General features: G+C 37.3%; 1 protein-coding gene across 1 annotated transcript in view; it reads right to left on the bottom strand.

Moving 5' to 3' along the window:
• Positions 1–3,564: 3,564 nt before the first annotated feature.
• The window catches only part of LOC122813766 (sulfotransferase 1C4-like), a 237,141-nt gene continuing 220,184 nt past the window's right edge, over positions 3,565–20,521 (bottom strand). The window contains exon 7 of the mRNA XM_044086257.1: positions 3,565–5,005. Coding sequence (XP_043942192.1) covers positions 4,893–5,005 — 113 coding nt within the window. The 3' untranslated portion in view covers positions 3,565–4,892. The remainder of the gene's footprint in view (positions 5,006–20,521) is intronic.

Below are 20,521 nucleotides of genomic sequence, written 5' to 3'. Positions count from 1 at the left end.
CCCCACTGGCACAGCTATAGGGTCCAGATCTCAGCCAGCTGGGCAAGCTAAAATCTCCAGCACACTCTCTGTCCAACCAGTGCTTCATGTCCCTGCCCAAGTAACTGACACACACACTTTGAGATAAGTTTATACAACCACACAGACACTCCTGGGGAAGCCTGGCACAGGTTCTCCAGCTGTGCCCCTTTTACCCAGACCATACAGCTGTAATCCTGCCACCACCCAGCTAATAATATCAGTTACCCAAAGGCCCTTAAAAGGGTGTCCAATTATTACTGTGCAATATTATTATCCAATTGGTAGATGTGACTAAACGGTCAAGGCTTATTAGAGTGACTTGGTACATTAATCACTAAAAAATATGTAATGTAATCTAGAGCTTAAATTATCTGTACACAAAATAGCCACAGTTGAAAGGATTTAAAATATTTAATAATAAATAATAAAAACACAAGACAATACTTCTTACTACACAGTGCTATTCAAAAGTTCAGAGATCACACAGAAATACTTAAAATAAATCAGTAGTACAGTGCTGACATCACAGAAAAACACTTAGTCTAATCTTTTTAGTTCCTAGCTATTGCTAAAAGAAAACACAAGTCTAAGATAACTTACTTAAAGAAAACAGGCAGAGTGCTGTGAGTTGGATGATCAAGACAAAAATGTTTAATAATCTCTGGTTCTTTCTGTTTAAATTGAAATTGCAGTCCTTGATAAATATTACATCATTCATTCACTCTTTCCTGGAATTCCCAGGCTACACATTAACTGCATTTACATTCTTAACAACTCGCTTTTGTTATCTTGCAGCTGGTCAGGAAACAGAGCAATAAAAATACATTTGCATGTTTAAATCTAGCAATTTAACTCTTGGTTAAACAATAGAAAGAATGTCTTCATCTAGACAGACTGAAGCTGACTATAGATCAAAAGGTCACAACATGCTTTTACTGGGTCAGTAGAGAGCACTGTTGCCACATTTTTGTAACAGCATTTTTTTCATTTAAGACGACAAGCCTGTGATTCACATTCATATTTACAAATGATAGAATTATGTATAAAATTCTATCTGGCTAGGCTGGCAGCCTTCACCCTTTTCTACCAGTCTTCACACTTCTCTCCCTGTCTCTTATCTTTTCTTATCTGATATCTTTCGTTGTAAGTCTCTTTGACTATATTTTCAGGGTACCGTCTGCTAATAAATTTCTTACATAAAACAACACTTTCTCTCTCAATGTCCATATTACTGTCCGTTAACTCATCCACTCTTTTTAATTGACTTTTGATAATATTATTCTTAGTTTTTTCAGGAAGTAAGCTGTCATAATGCAAATAAGCATTGTTTTGTTCTTTTTTCTTAAAAATAGTTGTTAATAATTTGTCACCTTCCTTATGAATACTATGATCAAAAAATCGTATGACTTTATCATCATAAACAAAAGTAAATTTTAAAAAAAGAACATACTTCATTTAAATATCTCAAAAAAATCTTCTAAGGGTTTTGCATCTCTTCTCTAAATAAAAAAGGCATCATCAATAAAATGCTTGAAGAAAATAATGTTTTTGATAAAAACACTTTCAAAGACATGGCATCTTTCCCATCCATGAATGTAAATATTGGCATAACTGGGTGCCATGGCAGCACCCATGGCTACACCATTTGTCTGCCTATATAATCTGTCATTATATTCAAAATAGTTGTAACTTAAAATGAGATCTAACATCTCCATTAATAGGTTCACCATGCCAGATGTAAATTTTTTTGATCTAATTAATTCAAATCTCACCATTTCCATGCCTTCAGTATTAGGTATGACCATATGCAATTACTTTACATCAAGCGTAACAAGATAATCTTTTTCTTCTACCTTTATATTTCTAATTTTGTCTTTGAAATCAAAAGAATCTTTAATCTATGAAATACTTTCTTCTATTACCTGTTGTAAATGCTTATCTACAAAAATGGCATGGCTTCAGTTTAGCTTCCATTACTTGCAACTGTTGGCCGCATTGGTGGGTCATTTAAATCTCTGTGTATTTTGGGTAAACCGAATATACGACTTATTCTGGGTGCCTCAACAGACAAAAAATGCCTAATTTGGTCAGTAATATGCCCAGCTAGAAAACCTTTCTTCGATCTGACTATCAATAAAAGCATAAACTTTTTTAACTTCACTAAACATGACCACTTTATAAAAAGTTGGATCTGTTAGCATTTCTTCCATTTTACGTACATAAATCTTTCTCTCTAAAACCACTAAAGCATTTCCTTCATCTGCATTTGTTACTAAGATATCAACATTGTTAACTAACTCATTGAGTAACTTGTTTTGAGTCAGACTTAGATTATAATATTTGAACTCAGGTTTTCTATCAAGCAATTCTATTATTTGTTGCCCACATAACATGAGAAAAAGCTCTAACTCCTTTTTTAAAGGCGGATTATAAATACTTGGTTTACAAAAATCTTTGGAACTCACTGAAATATTAGGAAACAGAAATCTGAAATTCAGTTTTCTAACATAATCTTTTAAGCTATTCAACTAGTGAGAGTTTATCAGCGGAATGGGAAACAAAGCAGGACTTGGGCAGAGGTAGCATCTATGCCTCACAAAAACAATTATCAGAAGAAAAATGGGAAGAAGAAGTATGTACAATGTTAATTAAAACAGGTACTGTTGATGCTGCTTTTGTTATTGTGAATTTGTTAAGTTTATTGATTAGCGATGAACTATATCATGTCTTAAAGAAAGGTTGGAACTTTGTGCACTCAAGAAGGGCTGAGAAGTGCAATACAATTAATGCCTTAAGAGATTATGTTAGAAAACTGAATTTCAGATTTCTGTTTCCTAATATTTCAATGAGTTCCAAAGTTTTTTGTAAACCAAGTATTTATAATCCACCTTTAAAAAAGGAGTTGGAGCTTTTTCTCATGTTATGTGAGCAACAAATAATAGAATTGCTTAATAGACAACCTGAGTTCAAATATTATAATCTAAGTCTGACTCAAAACAAGTTACTCAACGAGTTACTTAACAATGTTGATATCTTAGTAACAAAAGCAGCTAAGGGAAATGATTTAGTGATTTTAGAGAGAAGGATTTATGTACATAAAATGGAAGAAATGCTAACAGATCCAACTTTTTATAAAGTGGTCATGATTAGTGAAGTTAAAAAAGTTTATGCTTTTATTGATAGGTTGAAGAATGGTTTCTAGCTGGGTAATTTACTGACCAAATCAGGTGTTTTTTGTCTGTTGAGGCACCCAGAATATGTCGCAAATTCGGGTTGCCCAAAATACACAAAGATTTAAATGACTCACCAATGCGGTCAATAGTTACAAGTAATAGAAGCAAAACTGAGGCCATGGCCATTTTTTGTAGATAAGGATTTACAACAGGTAGTAGAAAAAAAATCTTCATATATTAAAGATTCTTTTGATTTCAAAGACAAAATTAGAAATATAAAGGTAGAAGAAAAAGATTATCTTGTTACGCTTGAAGTATCAGGAACAAGTAGATTGTATAGTGTCTATGCAGACAGAGAACAGTTTAGACACTCAATCCATCAAAAATATCATTACAAATAACTGGAAGCTTTTTAAGTATAATTCTGAAGTTACAAAAATAGTAGGAGAAGCATCGTTTTTTTGTACAAAAGAAGGGGAAAAGTTTTAAAAATCTTTTTCAAGCTAAATTAAATCCCCCTCTGAAAAAGTGTGCTAACACTAGAATGTACAAATACTTGAGTTGTAATTTATGTATTTTTTAATGACTGACACAGGAAGAAATTATGATTGGAGGCTATCACATTCAGTTGAAAGGAAGGTACACTTGTAAATCAAGATTTATAGTCTATTTAGCAATATGTTTGTCATTCAAAGCATTCTATGTGGGACTTACCACAGGGGAAATTAAATCGATGGATATATGAGCATAAGTATGCTGCCAGCATTCAGGATGAGAGAAATACATTAGGTAAACATTATAAAAATAGTGCATGTAAAATAGATTTTAAATTTTGTGTTTTAGATGAAGTGTCAAATGTAGAATGTAAGTTTAATGCAGAAGAAGAACTTGGGTGGAAAGAATATGAGTGGCAGGTTAGCCTGAATGCCTGCTATCTACCTGGGTTGAATGATAGAGTGGATTTTGTAGCCTTCCTAAAAAGAAAAAGGTATTATGTAGTCATGTGTTTTGATTTGCTATTAAAAGCATGGAAGTTTTTAGTCACATTATTCAGTATGAAAAAGTCCAGTGTGGATGAAAGCGCTTTCTGTTTGATGTGGAAATCTTGTTATTAAAAGAGAATTTCACATTTTGGCTTATTTCTCCAGATAATAAAATATGTTTACATGAATTTAGTTTAAAATCAAGTTCTGGGTTCTTAGAAAGACCAAAAAAATGAAACGGACTACTTGTAATTAACATGACATTTGAACAAGGTTCTCAGAGGATGTCAAAAATAATTTTATAAAATGCATACAAATGTCATGAGCAATCTTTATATATATTAAAAATGGAAACAGTCCTAAGATAACAGATTAATATTGCTAGAGCAGTTTTGGTCGAGTGTCTATCCACAACTTAAATGGTAACTTAATAAATCAGAATTTAACATTTAAAATCAGCACATTTGTGTTGCCCTAATAAGGGCCGCTGCAGACATCACCATATTTCTGTCTCCCCTCCACCAAAAATATCTATAATCTCATCAACAGCTTTAATACCTATAGTAGTGCTAGTTAAAAAGTAGAATAATTTCCATGTATACTTAAGTGTGGACAAAGCTTCTTTGTTTTTTTTTTTCTTTTCTTGCAGCCATGCAGGAATACATTTAGCTTACGAAGTATTACTTTCATGAAAATATTGGTGCATTTGCATGAGTTAGAGCTCCCATTTGAACATAAGGTAAGATTTGGCCATCTTTCTCATGTAGTCTTTATCAAAGGCTTCATTCTGGCTTGGACTAAAGCTGTCCTTCCAGCCTCCAACAATCCCTAAAAATAATAGAAAAAGAAAACCATTAGATTCAGAACATTGCCATTTGTGCCAAAACTATTGATAATGAATGAAGCACAGGGAAAGAACTAAAGTGTAGAAGAACCTAGAGGGGCATGCAAGCAGGTTAGAAACAGAGAGCTGTGATGTACTATAATGTAGACACCGATTGTGACACATGAGGACTGGAACTCCCAGGCTTGTTGCAAAGTGTATGCTATTCCCCAGTCCTGCTATCTGTATATAATTCCTACAGGAGCACAGACAGTACAGGTTTATCATCACATTGTGGATTACTTTTGTCTTTGTTATGTCTCTATTCCTGAAATGGAATATCTGTATCTTGAACCCCCTTGTGTTTTGAGCAACTTCCTTACCCTTAACAGGTAAGTAAATAGCTAATAAAACTGAATCAGTACATTATAATGAGTCAGGTGTTGAGCTATGAAGCTGGTGGTTGCACTCTGAATTTCATTCATCCATCCTCACTTTAATATGGTGTGAGCTTGAGCATGTCATTTAGATTTTTGTAGTAGTCAGACATTGGGGGTGATTTAGTCAGCATCCAACAACATCTGGACCAAAATCAGATCAGAACAAAAGTGTCTATGGTATCCCATCAATGACAATACTTGGAACATGCAAGAGAGGGATATACAAAATGTGTTTGTTTTTATTAGGGATACAGTTTCTTATATTGTTTTTTATTATGGGGGAGTGATATTAGCATACAGTTCAACAGGTAAAAATGCCAGTATGGACAGCATTATTAATTACATAGCAGACTGTGGATTCATTTCTATAATCACTTGTTTTACATAGCTGAGTTTTGGATTTTTTTTGCTTTAAAAATTGCTCTCATGTTCTTCTTGATTTATGCCCTGCTTCATAGTCTGTACTGTAGTACGCTAAACATGGAACATAAATAGCCCTACACTGACCATCTCAAAAACTCCAGCTTTACTCTGTCACATATCGCCTACTCAGAGGTGATCTCTGCCTAACATACAAAGCTAAGTCAAACTCAGAGCTGTTGGACATGCTCCACTTAAAGAAATCCCAATCCCTCTGAGCTACACGCTGTAGGGACCTAAACCTTGTCACCACAATAAACAAAACATGCTGGAGGGATAAAGTCCTGTCCCAGAGACTTCCCATACTCTGGGACAAACTACCTATCTATATCAAACAAAGCTCCTCATTAGCACTCTTCAAGAAAAATCTTGACTGAATGGGAGAAAAGGAAATTCACCCTGGGGATTACTTCTGTGGCTCTGCTCGACAGGGGCACAGGAAAATAATTTTTTTGGGTGGCGAAAGCCAGGGTGCATTTTTGACTAGGCTTATATAGGCACTAGGGCCAATAACCTAGTATCTACCTATGAACCTATGAAGATCCTTTAGTTTTCCTGAAGTCTGCCTTAACTCTCCCCATTGCGTGCTGATGAGACCCAATTTCTCCTGGCTGTCCTTTATTTCTACCCCACTGAACTGCTTCCTAGCCAGTCAGGTGTATCTGTCCCCATCTCCCAAAATCAGAGCCACCCTCTGTCCCTGCAAGTACCTTCTCTGTACTCTGAAGTTCTAATCAACATCTGTTAAACCCATTCCTCTCATCATTGCAGTAAGTCTCTCACACAACATCTGTTAAACCCATTCCTCTCATCATTGCAGTAAGTCTCTCACACAACATCTGTTAAACCCATTCCTCTCATCATTGCAGTAAGTCTCTCACACAACATCTGTTAAACCCATTCCTCTCATCATTGCAGTAAGTCTCTTACACAACATCTGTTAAACCCATTCCTCTCATCACTGCACTAAGTCTCTCACACAACATCTGTTAAACCCGTTCCTCTCATCACTGCAGTAAGTCTCTTACACAACATCTGTTAAACCCATTCCTCTCATCATTGCAGTAAGTCTCTCACACAACATCTGTTAAACCCATTCCTCTCATCATTGCAGTAAGTCTCAACATCTGTTAAACCCATTCCTCTCATCATTGCAGTAAGTCTCTTACACAACATCTGTTAAACCCATTCCTCTCATCATTGCAGTAAGTCTCTCACACAACATCTGTTAAACCCATTCCTCTCATCATTGCAGTAAGTCTCTCACACAACATCTGTTAAACCCATTCCTCTCATCATTGCAGTAAGTCTCTCACACAACATCTGTTAAACCCATTCCTCTCATCATTGCAGTAAGTCTCTCACACAACATCTGTTAAACCCATTCCTCTCATCATTGCAGTAAGTCTCTTACACAACATCTGTTAAACCCATTCCTCTCATCATTGCAGTAAGTCTCTCACACTTTCAAGCAGTATGATGTCCCTAGCTACAAATTGTCTTCAGAACTAAACATGATATTCCTGATCAATCCTCACTGGCATCCAGTACATAATGGGAAAATGGCATCGGCATCTTCAGCTAAAGGTAACAGAACCAGTGTACCTAAACATATGCTATATCTGAATGAGGTGGCTCAGTGAAACAGCAGTAGTATGGCTGCATTGCAGTGCTTTATTCTCCAATGCTGTTCTTGACTGGGGTGTCATTTGTGGATGCCTTTCCTGTTTCTGGATGGGATTCGTCATGTTCCCCAGTTTCCTTCTACATGCCAAAGATTGTCATGTGCATATTGATGATCCTCCAGTTTGCACATAGGTGTGCTTGCCATGTGCAAACGAAGGAATGTGTCAGTCCTGCAAAAGACTGGTGTCCTATGCAGGATTAGTTTCTCTGCCTTTAGCCCACAGAGTGCTGGGATAGGCTCTGTCTCCTAAGAAAACCTGAATTACATAAAGTGGGTATTGAAGAATGAATAAATAATGACTGAATGGGAGTATTTAAGGCATGTCTGACTAAAAGACTCTAATTAAATAATTATATTTCTTGTATGTGCTCTGGAAGAAAGACAATTCACCAAGCAAGCTGCTTGTTGCTGGTATTACTGGCTTACACATTTCCAAATGCACTGATTCATCTATGGGCTACACCATCAGGAACCTGGATGCAATGTAGTCACCTGGTAAAGTCAGCTGACAACATGCTGGAAAGATGCAGAGCATGTACAGTCATTCTTTACTCCCTTAAATATTATGCTGTTGCTATACGCCCAATGTGTGTGTGAGGTGGATGCTTTTCCCTCCATACTCTCTTACTTAAGTATACTGTGTTTGCATGACAGTGAGGATATGAGAACTGCCCTGGAAGGGCAGTCAATGTAACATGCAGTTAAGCCACATAATGCCAGTTCTCCTCTCTTTTAGGGTTACAACAAAATCTTATGTGCTCTCCCCCACTATATTTTAAGTCCACCTTTGGCTTTTAAAAGTTGAATACATGCCACAGCTACAGCTAACTGTGGATAACATCCTATGTACTGGAATCATAGTTGGGAATAGTAACATTGTCAAAATGGGAAAGGAAAATAGCATCGGAATACTGAATTTCAATGACTTATAAGGAAAACATTTTTACCTATGGTGGAGAATTATTTTTCAAGCAAGTAATTTTTTGGCAGGTGTTTTAGTCGTATTTTGCATTTCAGATACCCATATTCTGCGACATGTCCTTAACTCATGTAATCTAATAATAGGAAATGTACCCCATTTTAATCATAACAATTGCAATCTAATCTGTTTGTCCATTGTGCCTACTGCAAGACGTGGATCATGGCTGACAGATTATGCACAAGTCCCAGTTCCTGCTTAATTTACCTTTCGAACATGGTCAGTGGTTAACTCATTAACACCTGTGTGGTGTGAAATGTCACACCTTGAGCACTCTACACATGTTTTGCATTCTGGAGCATCCCCCCTAAAAAAATATGCTTAAAAAGCATGAGATAAACAAATGTAAATATTATGTACAATAAAAGCTATTACAACTATACAAATAGCAATGTTATCATTAATAAGTACTCTTTACAGTGATAGTAGTGCATCCACAGTACTTTCCTTAAATACTGTAATTTATTAAAATACATATAACCCACAAATTATATTTTTTGTAATTTTTCAAAATTTTTCATCTCTTGAAAACTGTACAACCTGGACATATATTGTTAGAACATTTGTATTAACCAGATATAAGGTTTGCACATGACAAGAAATTCCTATAAAACTGCGTGTTTATTGAGATACTTACAAAAACATGAAAACATATGCTTAATTGTATAAGTAGCAAAACAAATAATTTTTTAATTAATATTTGTTGACCAGGAAAGTCCAACTAGGACAGAGCCTATTTTCAGCAGTGGCCCGAGGAGAAATGCTTTAGACGCATGTCTTTGTAATGTGGGGGGGGGGGGACCCACACAAACACAGGGATGATGTGCAGACTCTGCACAGAAGGCACCCCAGCCAAGAATAAAACCAGACAGCCTGTTGGTGGGAGGTGACAACTTTAACCACTGCACCACTGTGCCACCCAAATAATAATACTGGATATCTCTCAACATGTGCAACATACAGTGGAATATCAAAGACAGTTTTCTTCAACAACATCTAAGGTTTCACTTAATGTCATGCAACAGTTTGTAAGTCACTTGGTTTTGAAGTATTAACTACATATGGAAATATTACTTATTTTCATAATTACTAACAAACAACTAGCAGATTTTCCAGTATAGTGTGATGTAAACCAGCATTTTCAGTGAATTGTCATGTCTCTCACATCAGTGTTTCAAACCATACACCTCAATAACATGTAGGTCTATCAGTTATAAAAATATTAATATGAATCTTTAAATATGAATAAGTGGCAAGCAAAGATTAATTTTTCCACTGCAGAGCATCCTAGACTAACAATCTCAGTGTCATTTTATTAATAACTCTTTGTACTTTCTAATACTTCCTATGTTTTATTTTTTATTAGTTTGTTGAATTATTTAGTTTGTTTCCGATTATTAGCTGTTAAGTAACTTAGTTAAAGAAGCCAGACCCAAAAAAGTTCTGGATACCATAAGGTGATATGGCTGTGAACTAGAAGTATACAAAAAAAGATGTTTTCGGCTTGAGTGAGTGTTGCACCTCTTTTTAGGAGAGGGAGTATGGCTTGAGGCCTGAGTGCTGCTTATTATTCTTTAATAGGTTCCTGTTAACTTGATTGCAGTATTTTGCGGCCTAGAAGTTTTTATTAACCTAACAAGTGATGGCAGTGCTAATGCAGAGGCATGTCATGTACATACAATACTCTGGCATCCCCCTACATTTGATTAAGCTTTCTAACCCAGTTGCTATACTTCTTATTTTTAACATCTCAGCTTTGCAGCCATAAATGTTTGAAACATTTCACAGCTCATCACACTCCCCCTGCCACACTTATTCTTGTGTATTAACCCTAACACCACCCCTCTCCATAACCCTAGTCCTACAAATTATTTACTAAAAAAAACTTCCCTAGCAGTATGGCTTTGCAGACAAGCAGTACCTACAAGTTATCGTTTGTTTTCTTCTTTTTTTTTCTTTTTTTTTCAGTTTTACCAATTGTAATTTGATTTCCTTTTGAGATCAGCATAGTTTTAGCCTGGGTACTTTTCCTTTGTTTAACTGTATCAATGGCATGAAGGAATTTATATAATCTGCATCAATATTTCTAAACACACTGACAGTTAATAACATGCGCACGCATGCACGCACGCGCACACACACACACACACACATATATATATATTATATATATATATATATATATATATATATATATATATATATGTATACAGAGAAAGATAAATATATATGTCTGTGTCTTTGATGGTATATAGCCAGCTCTCTCTCTCTCACACACACACATGCACACACACACACACACACACACACACACACACACACACACACACACACACACACACACACACACACACACACACACATACACACATATCTATGGAATTATATTTTCATTCTCAAGGACACTTCTACTGAAATGCATATAACCAAGGAGGTATAACTTAGAAGTAAAAGTAAAACTTAAATTTCTCTCACTCTACTATCTCCTGGTTCTCCAGCTATCTCTCTACCCACCAGCAATCAGTTAAATGGCTCTCTGCACTATCTCCACCTCTCACTGTACAAATGGATGTCCCCCAGGGGTCCATTCTCAGACCACTGCTCTTTAATATTTTCACCAACTTACTCTGCTCCTCTTGTCCCCAGTCATCACTTGTGCAATATGCTGATGAATCTACTGTTATAACCATTGCTGACAACCCAACTGACCTCCACTCAACTACCCAGGCATCTTTCCACACCATTGAGATATAGCTTAGTGATAACAAACTAATACTTAATCCAAAGAAAACTAAGCTCCTACTCTTCCTCCCTAAAAACCTCACTACACTCAAAAGTACATTTACCATTTTATCTAGCAACAACACCAGCATCTCAGCTGGACCTAGTGCTAAATTGCTAGGTGTCACAATAGATGATCAGCTTAAGTTTGATCTACATATTACTAACTCCATCAAAAAAAACTCATCAGAAATTTGGACATCTTTTCCGCAACAAGAAATACTTAACCAACACAGCCCAAAAAACTCTCTCTCATGCTTTACTACTTCCAACACTCCTATGCAGCTGTCACATATTCACAAACCTAAACTCTACACTCATTTCCAAACTTGAAAGTACCTACAAGAAGGTTGCCAGATTTGCAGCGAACCAAACCTACAAGTCACACCACTGCTTAGCACTTCAGCAACTAGACTGGCTAGAATTCCCTCATCTGCTCCAACTTTATCAACTACAAATCATTCATGCCATCCTCTATCTGGCCTCCTTCTGCCCCAGCCTCTCTTTCATCATATCTAAATATTCCCCTGCTAGGACTCTATGCAGCTCAGACCAAGAATTATTACACATCTACAAACCCAAAACCAAAATCAGATGTCTTCTCTATAACTATGACCCAGCTACATCCTGGAACCAACTCCCCTTGGAAGTATAGTCCCTTCACCCTAGCAAGAGTTTCAAATTAGCCATAAGAAAATATCTCAAAAAAATGATCTTGCCACTGCAGTCATCCACCCTGAAACCACTATCCTTCCACCAATTTCACCACCTCACCCTAAATGTATATCTAACCTTGTACTCCTACCTCTTCCTGCCTTCTTTACACTTGATATTTAATACCCTCCCACTACTTCCCTTCCTCCCTCTCTAACCAATCTTGAATCATTCAGCTCCAAAATAACCTACTTTATCTATTCTGTCTAAAAGTTCACCTCTACTCTATTTCCCTTATATCTTCTTCTAGCTATCTGAATATTCTTTTTTCTAAACCCTAACACAACTAGGTACTACTCATTTAAAGGGATATGTAACTGGTTTCATAATCTTTTCCTGACAATTTATTTTGTACAAAGCAGTTAAAATGATATTGTAACAAGTCTTATATTCTTCTGCTGATTGTGAATACTTTGTTTTTAAAACTGTATTCCCTGGGGAGCTTTTCTCCCTGGGTCTCTGCTGAAAATGAGCCAAAAGCTCAGTCAGACTAACCCGGTTAACAAATGTAAAATAAGTAAATAAATAAACATGTTCGGATACAATACTTTTGTCTTTTTTGGTTACTTCATCTTGGTTATGTGCAGTTCAGTAGGACTGCACCCAACAACAGCAGTGTAAATATGTAAATGATTTGTTTTAACACTATATATATATATATATATATATATATATATATATGGGTCTACTTTGATTCACTGAAAACTCATTTCACTGAATTTCATTTCATCCTCAAAAAAATTGCTGAAAGCTCAAATCACTCATTTCACTGAATCACAGTTTACTGAATGTAAGTACTGTTGCACAAATAAAATGTAGATGCCCTTTTCCCCACTGTACTGTGATCCTGGAGTTAGCATATATAGTTAGAAGAGTGTGGTGGATATATATATTTATATATATATATATATATATATATATATATATATATATATATATATGTATATGGGTCTACCTGACAACGTCGACAGCTTAGAACGCCGACAATGAGAACACCGATGCCAGAAGATCGAAAACTGAGAAGACCGATGGATGAAAACCCCGACGCTGAGAACACCGACATGGGAAAAGGGTGTGTAAGTATGCGGTAGTGATGGATGTTAGGGTGCGAGTAAGGTAAGTGTGCGATATTGACGGTCTGTAGGGATAGGGGTGGGTTAAGTGAGTTAGGGTTAGGATGCGGGTTAGGTAAGTGTGTGGTAGTGATAGTCTTTGGGTTAGGGGCGGGTTAACTGAGTTAGGGTTAGGGCGCGGGTTAGGTGAGTGTGCGATAGTGACAGTCTTTGGGTTAGGGGTGGGTTAAGTGAGTTAGGGTTAGGGCGCGGGTTAGGTAAGTGTGCGATAGTGATAGTCTTTGGGTTAGGGGCAGGTTGAGTTAGGGTTAGGGCATGGGTTAGGTGAGTGTGCGATAGTGACTGACCTTAGGGTTAGGGTTTGGGTTAAGGTTGTAGATAGTTGTGTATGTGAGGTTTAGTGTGGGTTTGTAAGGATTTTGGTGTGCTTGTGTTGTGTGTGTGTTTTTTGGACAGGGGATTTGTTTTGTTTGTTGATTGTCGGTATTATGGTGTGTCGGGCATGTGAGGTTTCGTGTTTGTGAACTGTCGGTTATGTGGTGTTGGTGATTTCGTTGTCGGTGTTGTGGTGTGTCGGTATTGTCAGGTAGACCCATACATATATATATATATATATATATATATATATATATATATATATATATATATATATATATATATATATATATATATATATACACACACACACACACACACACACACACACACACACACACACACACACACACACACACACACACATTAGAGATCCTTGTGGTGAGGTGCAATAAATCTCTAGCCTTATTGGGTAAGATGCCTCCCACCCTTAAGTTAAAACATTAAACAACAGGAAAAGCTGGTATCTTTTGAGCATTTAAGTGGCTACGAATCCTTCAAATCAGGAGAAAAGAACCACAAACTATAACCAATCTCAGGAGAGACTTTGCAATAATCAAGCACTTAGAATTTGTTTAGAAATCAATATTTCCTCATTAAAAAATAAAAGATATTAAATACATGAGCGCTTTCGCCCTTAACAGAGTTTTATCAGATCAAACTCCGGCGTACATAACATGCATTATTTATATATGCTTTAACAGATAGTTAATTGTCAGTTCACTCAAGCCTGCAACAGGCTGTTTGGCCAAGCTAAAGTAGGATTAGAGCTCATCTTTTGTACCTGTTCTGTACATCTACTTCTATTGGTAGCTAATAGGTTATAGCTTATGTACTGTATTCCCATCCTATGTAGCCAGTGCTAATTGATGCAGGCACTTTACATAACTATCAGTTCTTTATCCTGATCTTAAGAGGTCTCAGCCAGCAACTTCAATGCTCAAGCAGTACTAGTTTTTCACACAGTTCAATATGGTAACCATTTGAAATGTTGGGACCCACTAAAGCAAGTCCCGTAATGTGTAGACTAAATGGCCAAAAGATTTGACTTACATATACTAAGTGTGAGATGCCATTTCTTGGAATATTCCCTTTTCTCTGAAATATGTCAATCTCCAAGTTGGTATATATATATATATATATATATATATATATATATATATATGTTAGAGGGTGTGGGAGGTGCAGGGGCGGTTTTGCTTCTACTGCAAAGAGGTTTTAAGGAGAAGAACAATTTTTTTTAAATTTGCTCTTCTCCTGTGTTTTTGGTCTTTTTTTTCCTGGCTCATTGGCACTCTGGACACAGTTTATCAGAGAGGAACCCTCCCACATTAATTCTTGCCTCTAACCCCTCATATAAAATTGTAATTATGCTTATTATAGTATCAGGCAATGCAAATACTTTCAGTGTCCTACTCATAAAATCTCATCTTACCTACAGGGGGTGGGGGGTGGGGAGGGCTTGCCACCCCTGCAAAAAGAGGCTTTAAGCAGAGGAGCGATTTTCAAAATTCACTGTTCTCCCGTGTTTTCAGTCATTTATTTCAGCTTGTTGGCACTCAGAATTTCAAGTGCAGACATTTCAGTGAAAAGAATGAAAGCTAAAATAGTAGATGTAGGCCACTTCAGAATTCACTTCAGCGTAGCATGTTTAAGTATTTTTATATGCTGTTCACTTATCAGAAATGAAATTTCCATATCTTCAGATGTGATCACTGTACAACTAAGCTGCAAAGCATCATAATTTGAGCAAGAAACCAGGAGATGTAAATCAACAAATTACCAATGGACTGCTTGGAGGTTATGAGAAAAAGAAATAACAGATGGTATAAACCAATCTTAGGAGGGCCAACAAATTTTGGAATACAAAATAAAGGGGCTGAAGTGGAGGGGGATGCAACTGGGGATTTGATTAGACCTTATTGTTTTGTGAATTTCATAACTATCTTTAATATAGATCTCAGTTCACTTAAACAGGTTATTGAAAAAACTGAGCAATTATTTGTGAAAATCCCACTTTGAGAGAGAAGTTAGGGCACAAACCTGGTTTTACATTTAGAAGAGATAGGAACCTGAAGGAAATGTTGGAACACACATCTAAAGAAAATATGTACCAGGTATGTTGTATGAAGAAATGTGGGTTCAATTCCCAATGTAAATTCATTCTAATGTGTGACAACTTTCTTATTAAAGGCAATGAATTCAAAGTTAGGTCAAATTTTGACTGTAATTCTACAGTGCTGATGTTTTTACATAGGTAAAAGTGAGCATAGGTTAAAGGAAAGAATTTATGAACACCAGTATAACATTAACAAAAGGAACCCCAATACTGCCTTGGCAAGACATGTTTTAGACAATGAAAGTCACACATTTAGGTTCATAGTTATAGAAGGATTAAAGGAGGGAATGAGGGGAGGTCAATGGGTACAGTTATTGGAGATAAGGGAATTATATTGGCAATTGACTTTGAATGCCCATGGCTGGCTGGACTTATGAGTCTTTTTCCATTGCACCCCTTTTGAAATTTAAAGCATTGACTAGGTAATGAAACAGAGGTAGGGGCGTATGGTACAATAATACCGCTGGCTCCTTCACTACGAGTTTGCACTTTAAGCACCCTTTTTATATTTGAAATGCACAACACACTAACAAATATTTTTTACATATTAAGAATTTATGGACAGCACATTGGTGCAGTGGTAGCATTGTTGCCTCACAGCAAGAGGTTCTCCGCTTTAATTCTCGGCTGGGGTGCCTTCCGGGTGGAGTCTATGTGTCTTCACTGCATTTGTGTAGTCTTCTTCCGGGTGCTCTGGTTTCCTCCTATGTTACAAAGACATGCATCTGGAGCATTTCTACCCGGGTCTCCGCTGAAAACTGTCTTTGTTCCAAGTCGGACTTTTCTGGTTAATTAATGTTAAATAAAAAATAAAGCTATTTATGTCAACTTTATATTTAATATATATTTCATTTCCTACCATTCAAGATCCTTCAGGGAGATGATGTATGATATACATTTTATATACTCTTTAATTGAATGCCCCTATTGCCTGTTATCATTGGTTTTAATACCTTTCATTACCATCTCACTGAATGCATTGAATGTTGAGTTATTTTTAGGTATTAGGTTTTTTGGAGAAATTTTTATGCATACAGTTTTAAAATAGTATGGTTTACATAGCTAAAGAATTCATTTTAATGTGATTTTCATTATTTTTTAGTTAGTATTTATCACAGAAACTACTCTTTATTTCTATTAAAATATAATCTGTTTGATATAAAAAGTTTACAGTATTCTAGTTGGCTTGCAAGACTACACAGTCAAAATGAAGTGCACTTAAATCTTCTGAACCCTAGATGGCATTGTGATACTACTTTGCCTAGGAATGGTTGGAGACACTCTCTCTTGAAACACCAAAGGAAGTGTTGTCATTGCTCATTGCTCGTGGATCCATGTATAAAAGTTTTCTAACTTAACTGTTTTTATATTCTGCTGAAGTTCCAATGAGGGACAAAAGTGCTTAATATATATGTCATTTATTTGTTTTGGTTTTAATTGGTTTACTAAATAAAATAGTTGCTGCTCACAACTTTTTGCTTTGAATTTCTTCTGGTTTTGGAGCCTTTTGGATTTTGTGTTTCACCAGTTTATTTTCCTGACTCGTTACCACTCTGGACGCAATTTATCAGAGAGGAAACCTCCCACTTTAATTCTTGCCTCTGATCCCACATATAACTTCCTTATTAAGCTTATTATTGTATCAGGGAATGCAGTTGAGTGGCGTTCGAAAGACATGCATGAATGGGCGTGTCTTCGTTGAAGGCTGGGTGTCGGGCTGGTACTGTAAAAATCGACTGCCAATCATTAGTGGACAGGAGTTCCGCTGTGGCGACCCCTAACTGGGAAAAGCCGAAAGAAAAACAACAACATTGTATCAGGGAATGCAAATGCTTTCAGTGCCCTACTCATAAAATCTTAGTTTACCCTCAGGGGTGTGTGTGGCCACCCCTGTAAAAAGAGGCTTTAAGCAGAAGAGCAATTTTGGAAATTCACTCTTCTCCTGTGTTTTCAGACTTTTTTTCAACTTGTTGGCACTCAGCATTTCAAGTGCAGACATTGCAGTAAAAAGAATGAAAGCTAAAATAGTAAATCTAGGCCACTTCAGAATTCACTTCAGTGTAGTATGTTTAAGTATTTTTATATGCTGTTCACTTATCAGAAATTAAATTTCCATATCTTCAGATGTGATCACTGTACAACTAAGCTGCAAAGCATCATAATTTGAGCCAGAAACCAACAGACGTGAATCCACAAATCTAAACTGAAAACAAAATAAAGTATTATTCTTTGAAATATGTTTAAATACTGCATGTTAAATGAAAGTCAGAAATAAATCTCCAAAGACTACCAGTATAAATCACTGTGCAACCAGATGATATGTAAGACTCCATAATAAGAAAAGTATGAAATATAAAAAAAGTTGTAAACAGTTGAAAACCAAACTAACCTCAGCTGTAGTTGCAGAACAACCCAAACCACAACTCCTTAGCTGCAGTTGCAGAACAAAAGGTCTCACAGCTCCTTCCCATTTCACAGTTCTCTGCCTTGTGCCATTTTCTAACTTTCCACTCTGTCTTGGTCCGAAACATCTTCTGGGTGAACATTTTTGAACTCTGACCTACTTCTGTAATCAGAATTTGTGGTTTCAGTAAATACCTCTGGCTGTCATGGGCCAGTGTATAACCTAGACTGTTCTCTGATTCTCTTGAGGCATCATGTTTCGCCATATTTGATTCTGCTACTTTCTATGTGTCCTGGTTGAAGCACTGGTAATTATCACAAGTGCTGTGAAAAAAATGAGTTCTCACATGGTTAGATACCATCTTTTTGCTTCAGTAATTTACTCACCACTGGTAAATTTGATTCAGTCTTTTTCCTGCCAATGTTGTGTTTCTGAAGGCCCAGCAGGGTCACATTCCGAATTTCCCCTTTATTCCCATGCTTTATAAGGAGATGAAAATCAGATTGGATTAGGGTCAAAGGTTCATAAGTTCATAGGTGTTTACTAGACTAACGATCACAAGGGCCTTTTTAAGCCTAGCCATACATTCCAAATCTCTGACAAGTTCTTGTTCCTTGGTAAGTGAAAGCAGGGGCTTGGGAGATGAACCATTTACAGGCTGCCTGTGTCCATTAAAGACGTAAGTGCCAAGCCAGGGATGAATTTCCTGTTCCCCATCCAATTGTCCAAGTTACACTTGAATGGGGTTAAGGAGGAATTCTGCTTCACATGGATTGGGAGCTTTCAGAGAAGGGATAGTCTCTGAGGTACAAAACTGTCTCTCCAGCAGGTCCTATTTATATCACAGGCAAGATTTAAGTCTTCAGAATAGGTAATTTTAGTGCCATCTGTTTTGTGTATATACATGATATCCATCAGGGTGGGCTCTAACAAGGCCTTGTATGCCAGGCATAGATTTTCCCTCAACAGCCTGTAGGAGGCAGAATACAGGGATAGGGCTTTGAGGTGGTCTGCCCAGGATATGTTACCTGTGCTCTATATTCTTTGTTGGATGTGCCTGGTTAGATACATACCAAAGGAAGCATTGTACTCAAGGATAGGTCTGATGAATGCTGAATACAGTGGAATAACGTTTTAAACAGGTAAAACTTAAGTTACCTACTTTCACATCTACCTTCTCTAGTGCACACTGCAGTGTGCATTTTTTTCATCTTACCTTTAAGCATCCCTGTGACTAGCACTTGCTCTAATACCTGCTGGAAAGCACTAGGAAGCCTTAAACTGATACAAGCACTCAACTCTCCTTGTTAATAAGGAGAAATTAATCATAGGCACTAAACAGCCTATAATTGCAAAGTACCTTGCTAAGGTAAGGGAAAACAGCTCCTGTCCTTTACAAAAAAAAAAAAAGCACCAAACCAGGCATGTCCAAGGGTCAGCTTCCGTTGATTTCTCCTGTCCACCTGGGGAATCTGGGCATACTGAGGCAATGCAGCAATTGCCTCATGTACACAGACAACACTCTCCTCCTACCACCCAACACTACAACCTGTGAGAGATGCACTTACATAGCCAAACTGGAAGCAAAGCTCTCTCCACCCAAGATTGTGCTAGACAGTCAAGAGGAGAAGGTTAACACCCACACTACACCTCAAGCAACACATAACCCTTCTAAACCCACACCACCAACACCCACATATAGCAACACTAAATCCACATATGCGGAGGCCCTTAACTGCAACCTGCCCAAGCAACAAGGACCTCTGAAGCTGAAATGCAAACAAACACCAATCACAACCAAAGTGTCACATAGCTCATAACACCAGTGTGCCACCCAGCAACAGCTCCTAAGGCAAGACAATGTACCTAACACTTTAGTCATAGGTGACTCTATAGTCCAGCACAATGATGTCCCCCTTACCAGGTTGAACAAGGAGAAAATTACAGTCAGCTGCCTGTCGGGTGCCAGGATCCACCACATAACCCTTGCACTCAAGTCACTCCACAACAAGTATAAATATGACTCTGTCATTGTCCATGTTGGAGTGAATGACTTGAGACGTATCTCCCTGAACTACATGAAAAGAGACATGGAAGAGCTCTCGGATCATGTGGCCCAGGCAGGTATGACCCTAGCCCTGAGTAGCATCCTGCCTTTGCTCAGAATGATGCCACAATATAAGGACAAGATGATAGACTTTAACAATTGGCTAAGCTTCTGGTGTCATTCAAAGGGGATCCAGTATCTGTCTGCCTGGGATGACATGATTGACAGACCACGATGCATTGCCAGAGATGGTCTGCACCTGTCACCCCTGGGATTCAGGTTATTGGCTGAGGCTCTTGCCACCCCTATAGTGCCTTTTTTAGGCAAAGTTCAAAGAACAAAACCACCACCATAACAGGTACAAGCATGCAAAATCTGAAGGTAATGCTACTCAGTGCTAGAAGTCTAAACCTCAAAATGCACTCTCTCAAGGCAGTCCTAAAAATGGAGAACATCGATATCCGTGCAGTAACTGAGACCTG

This window comes from Protopterus annectens, chromosome 10.part0 (genome assembly GCF_019279795.1).
Source record: "Protopterus annectens isolate FY-2018-M chromosome 10.part0, PAN1.0, whole genome shotgun sequence".
Taxonomy (NCBI): Eukaryota; Metazoa; Chordata; order Ceratodontiformes; family Protopteridae; genus Protopterus; species Protopterus annectens.
The sequence above is the reverse complement of the archived record's forward strand: the minus strand, read 5'-3'. Positions and strand labels throughout refer to the sequence as shown.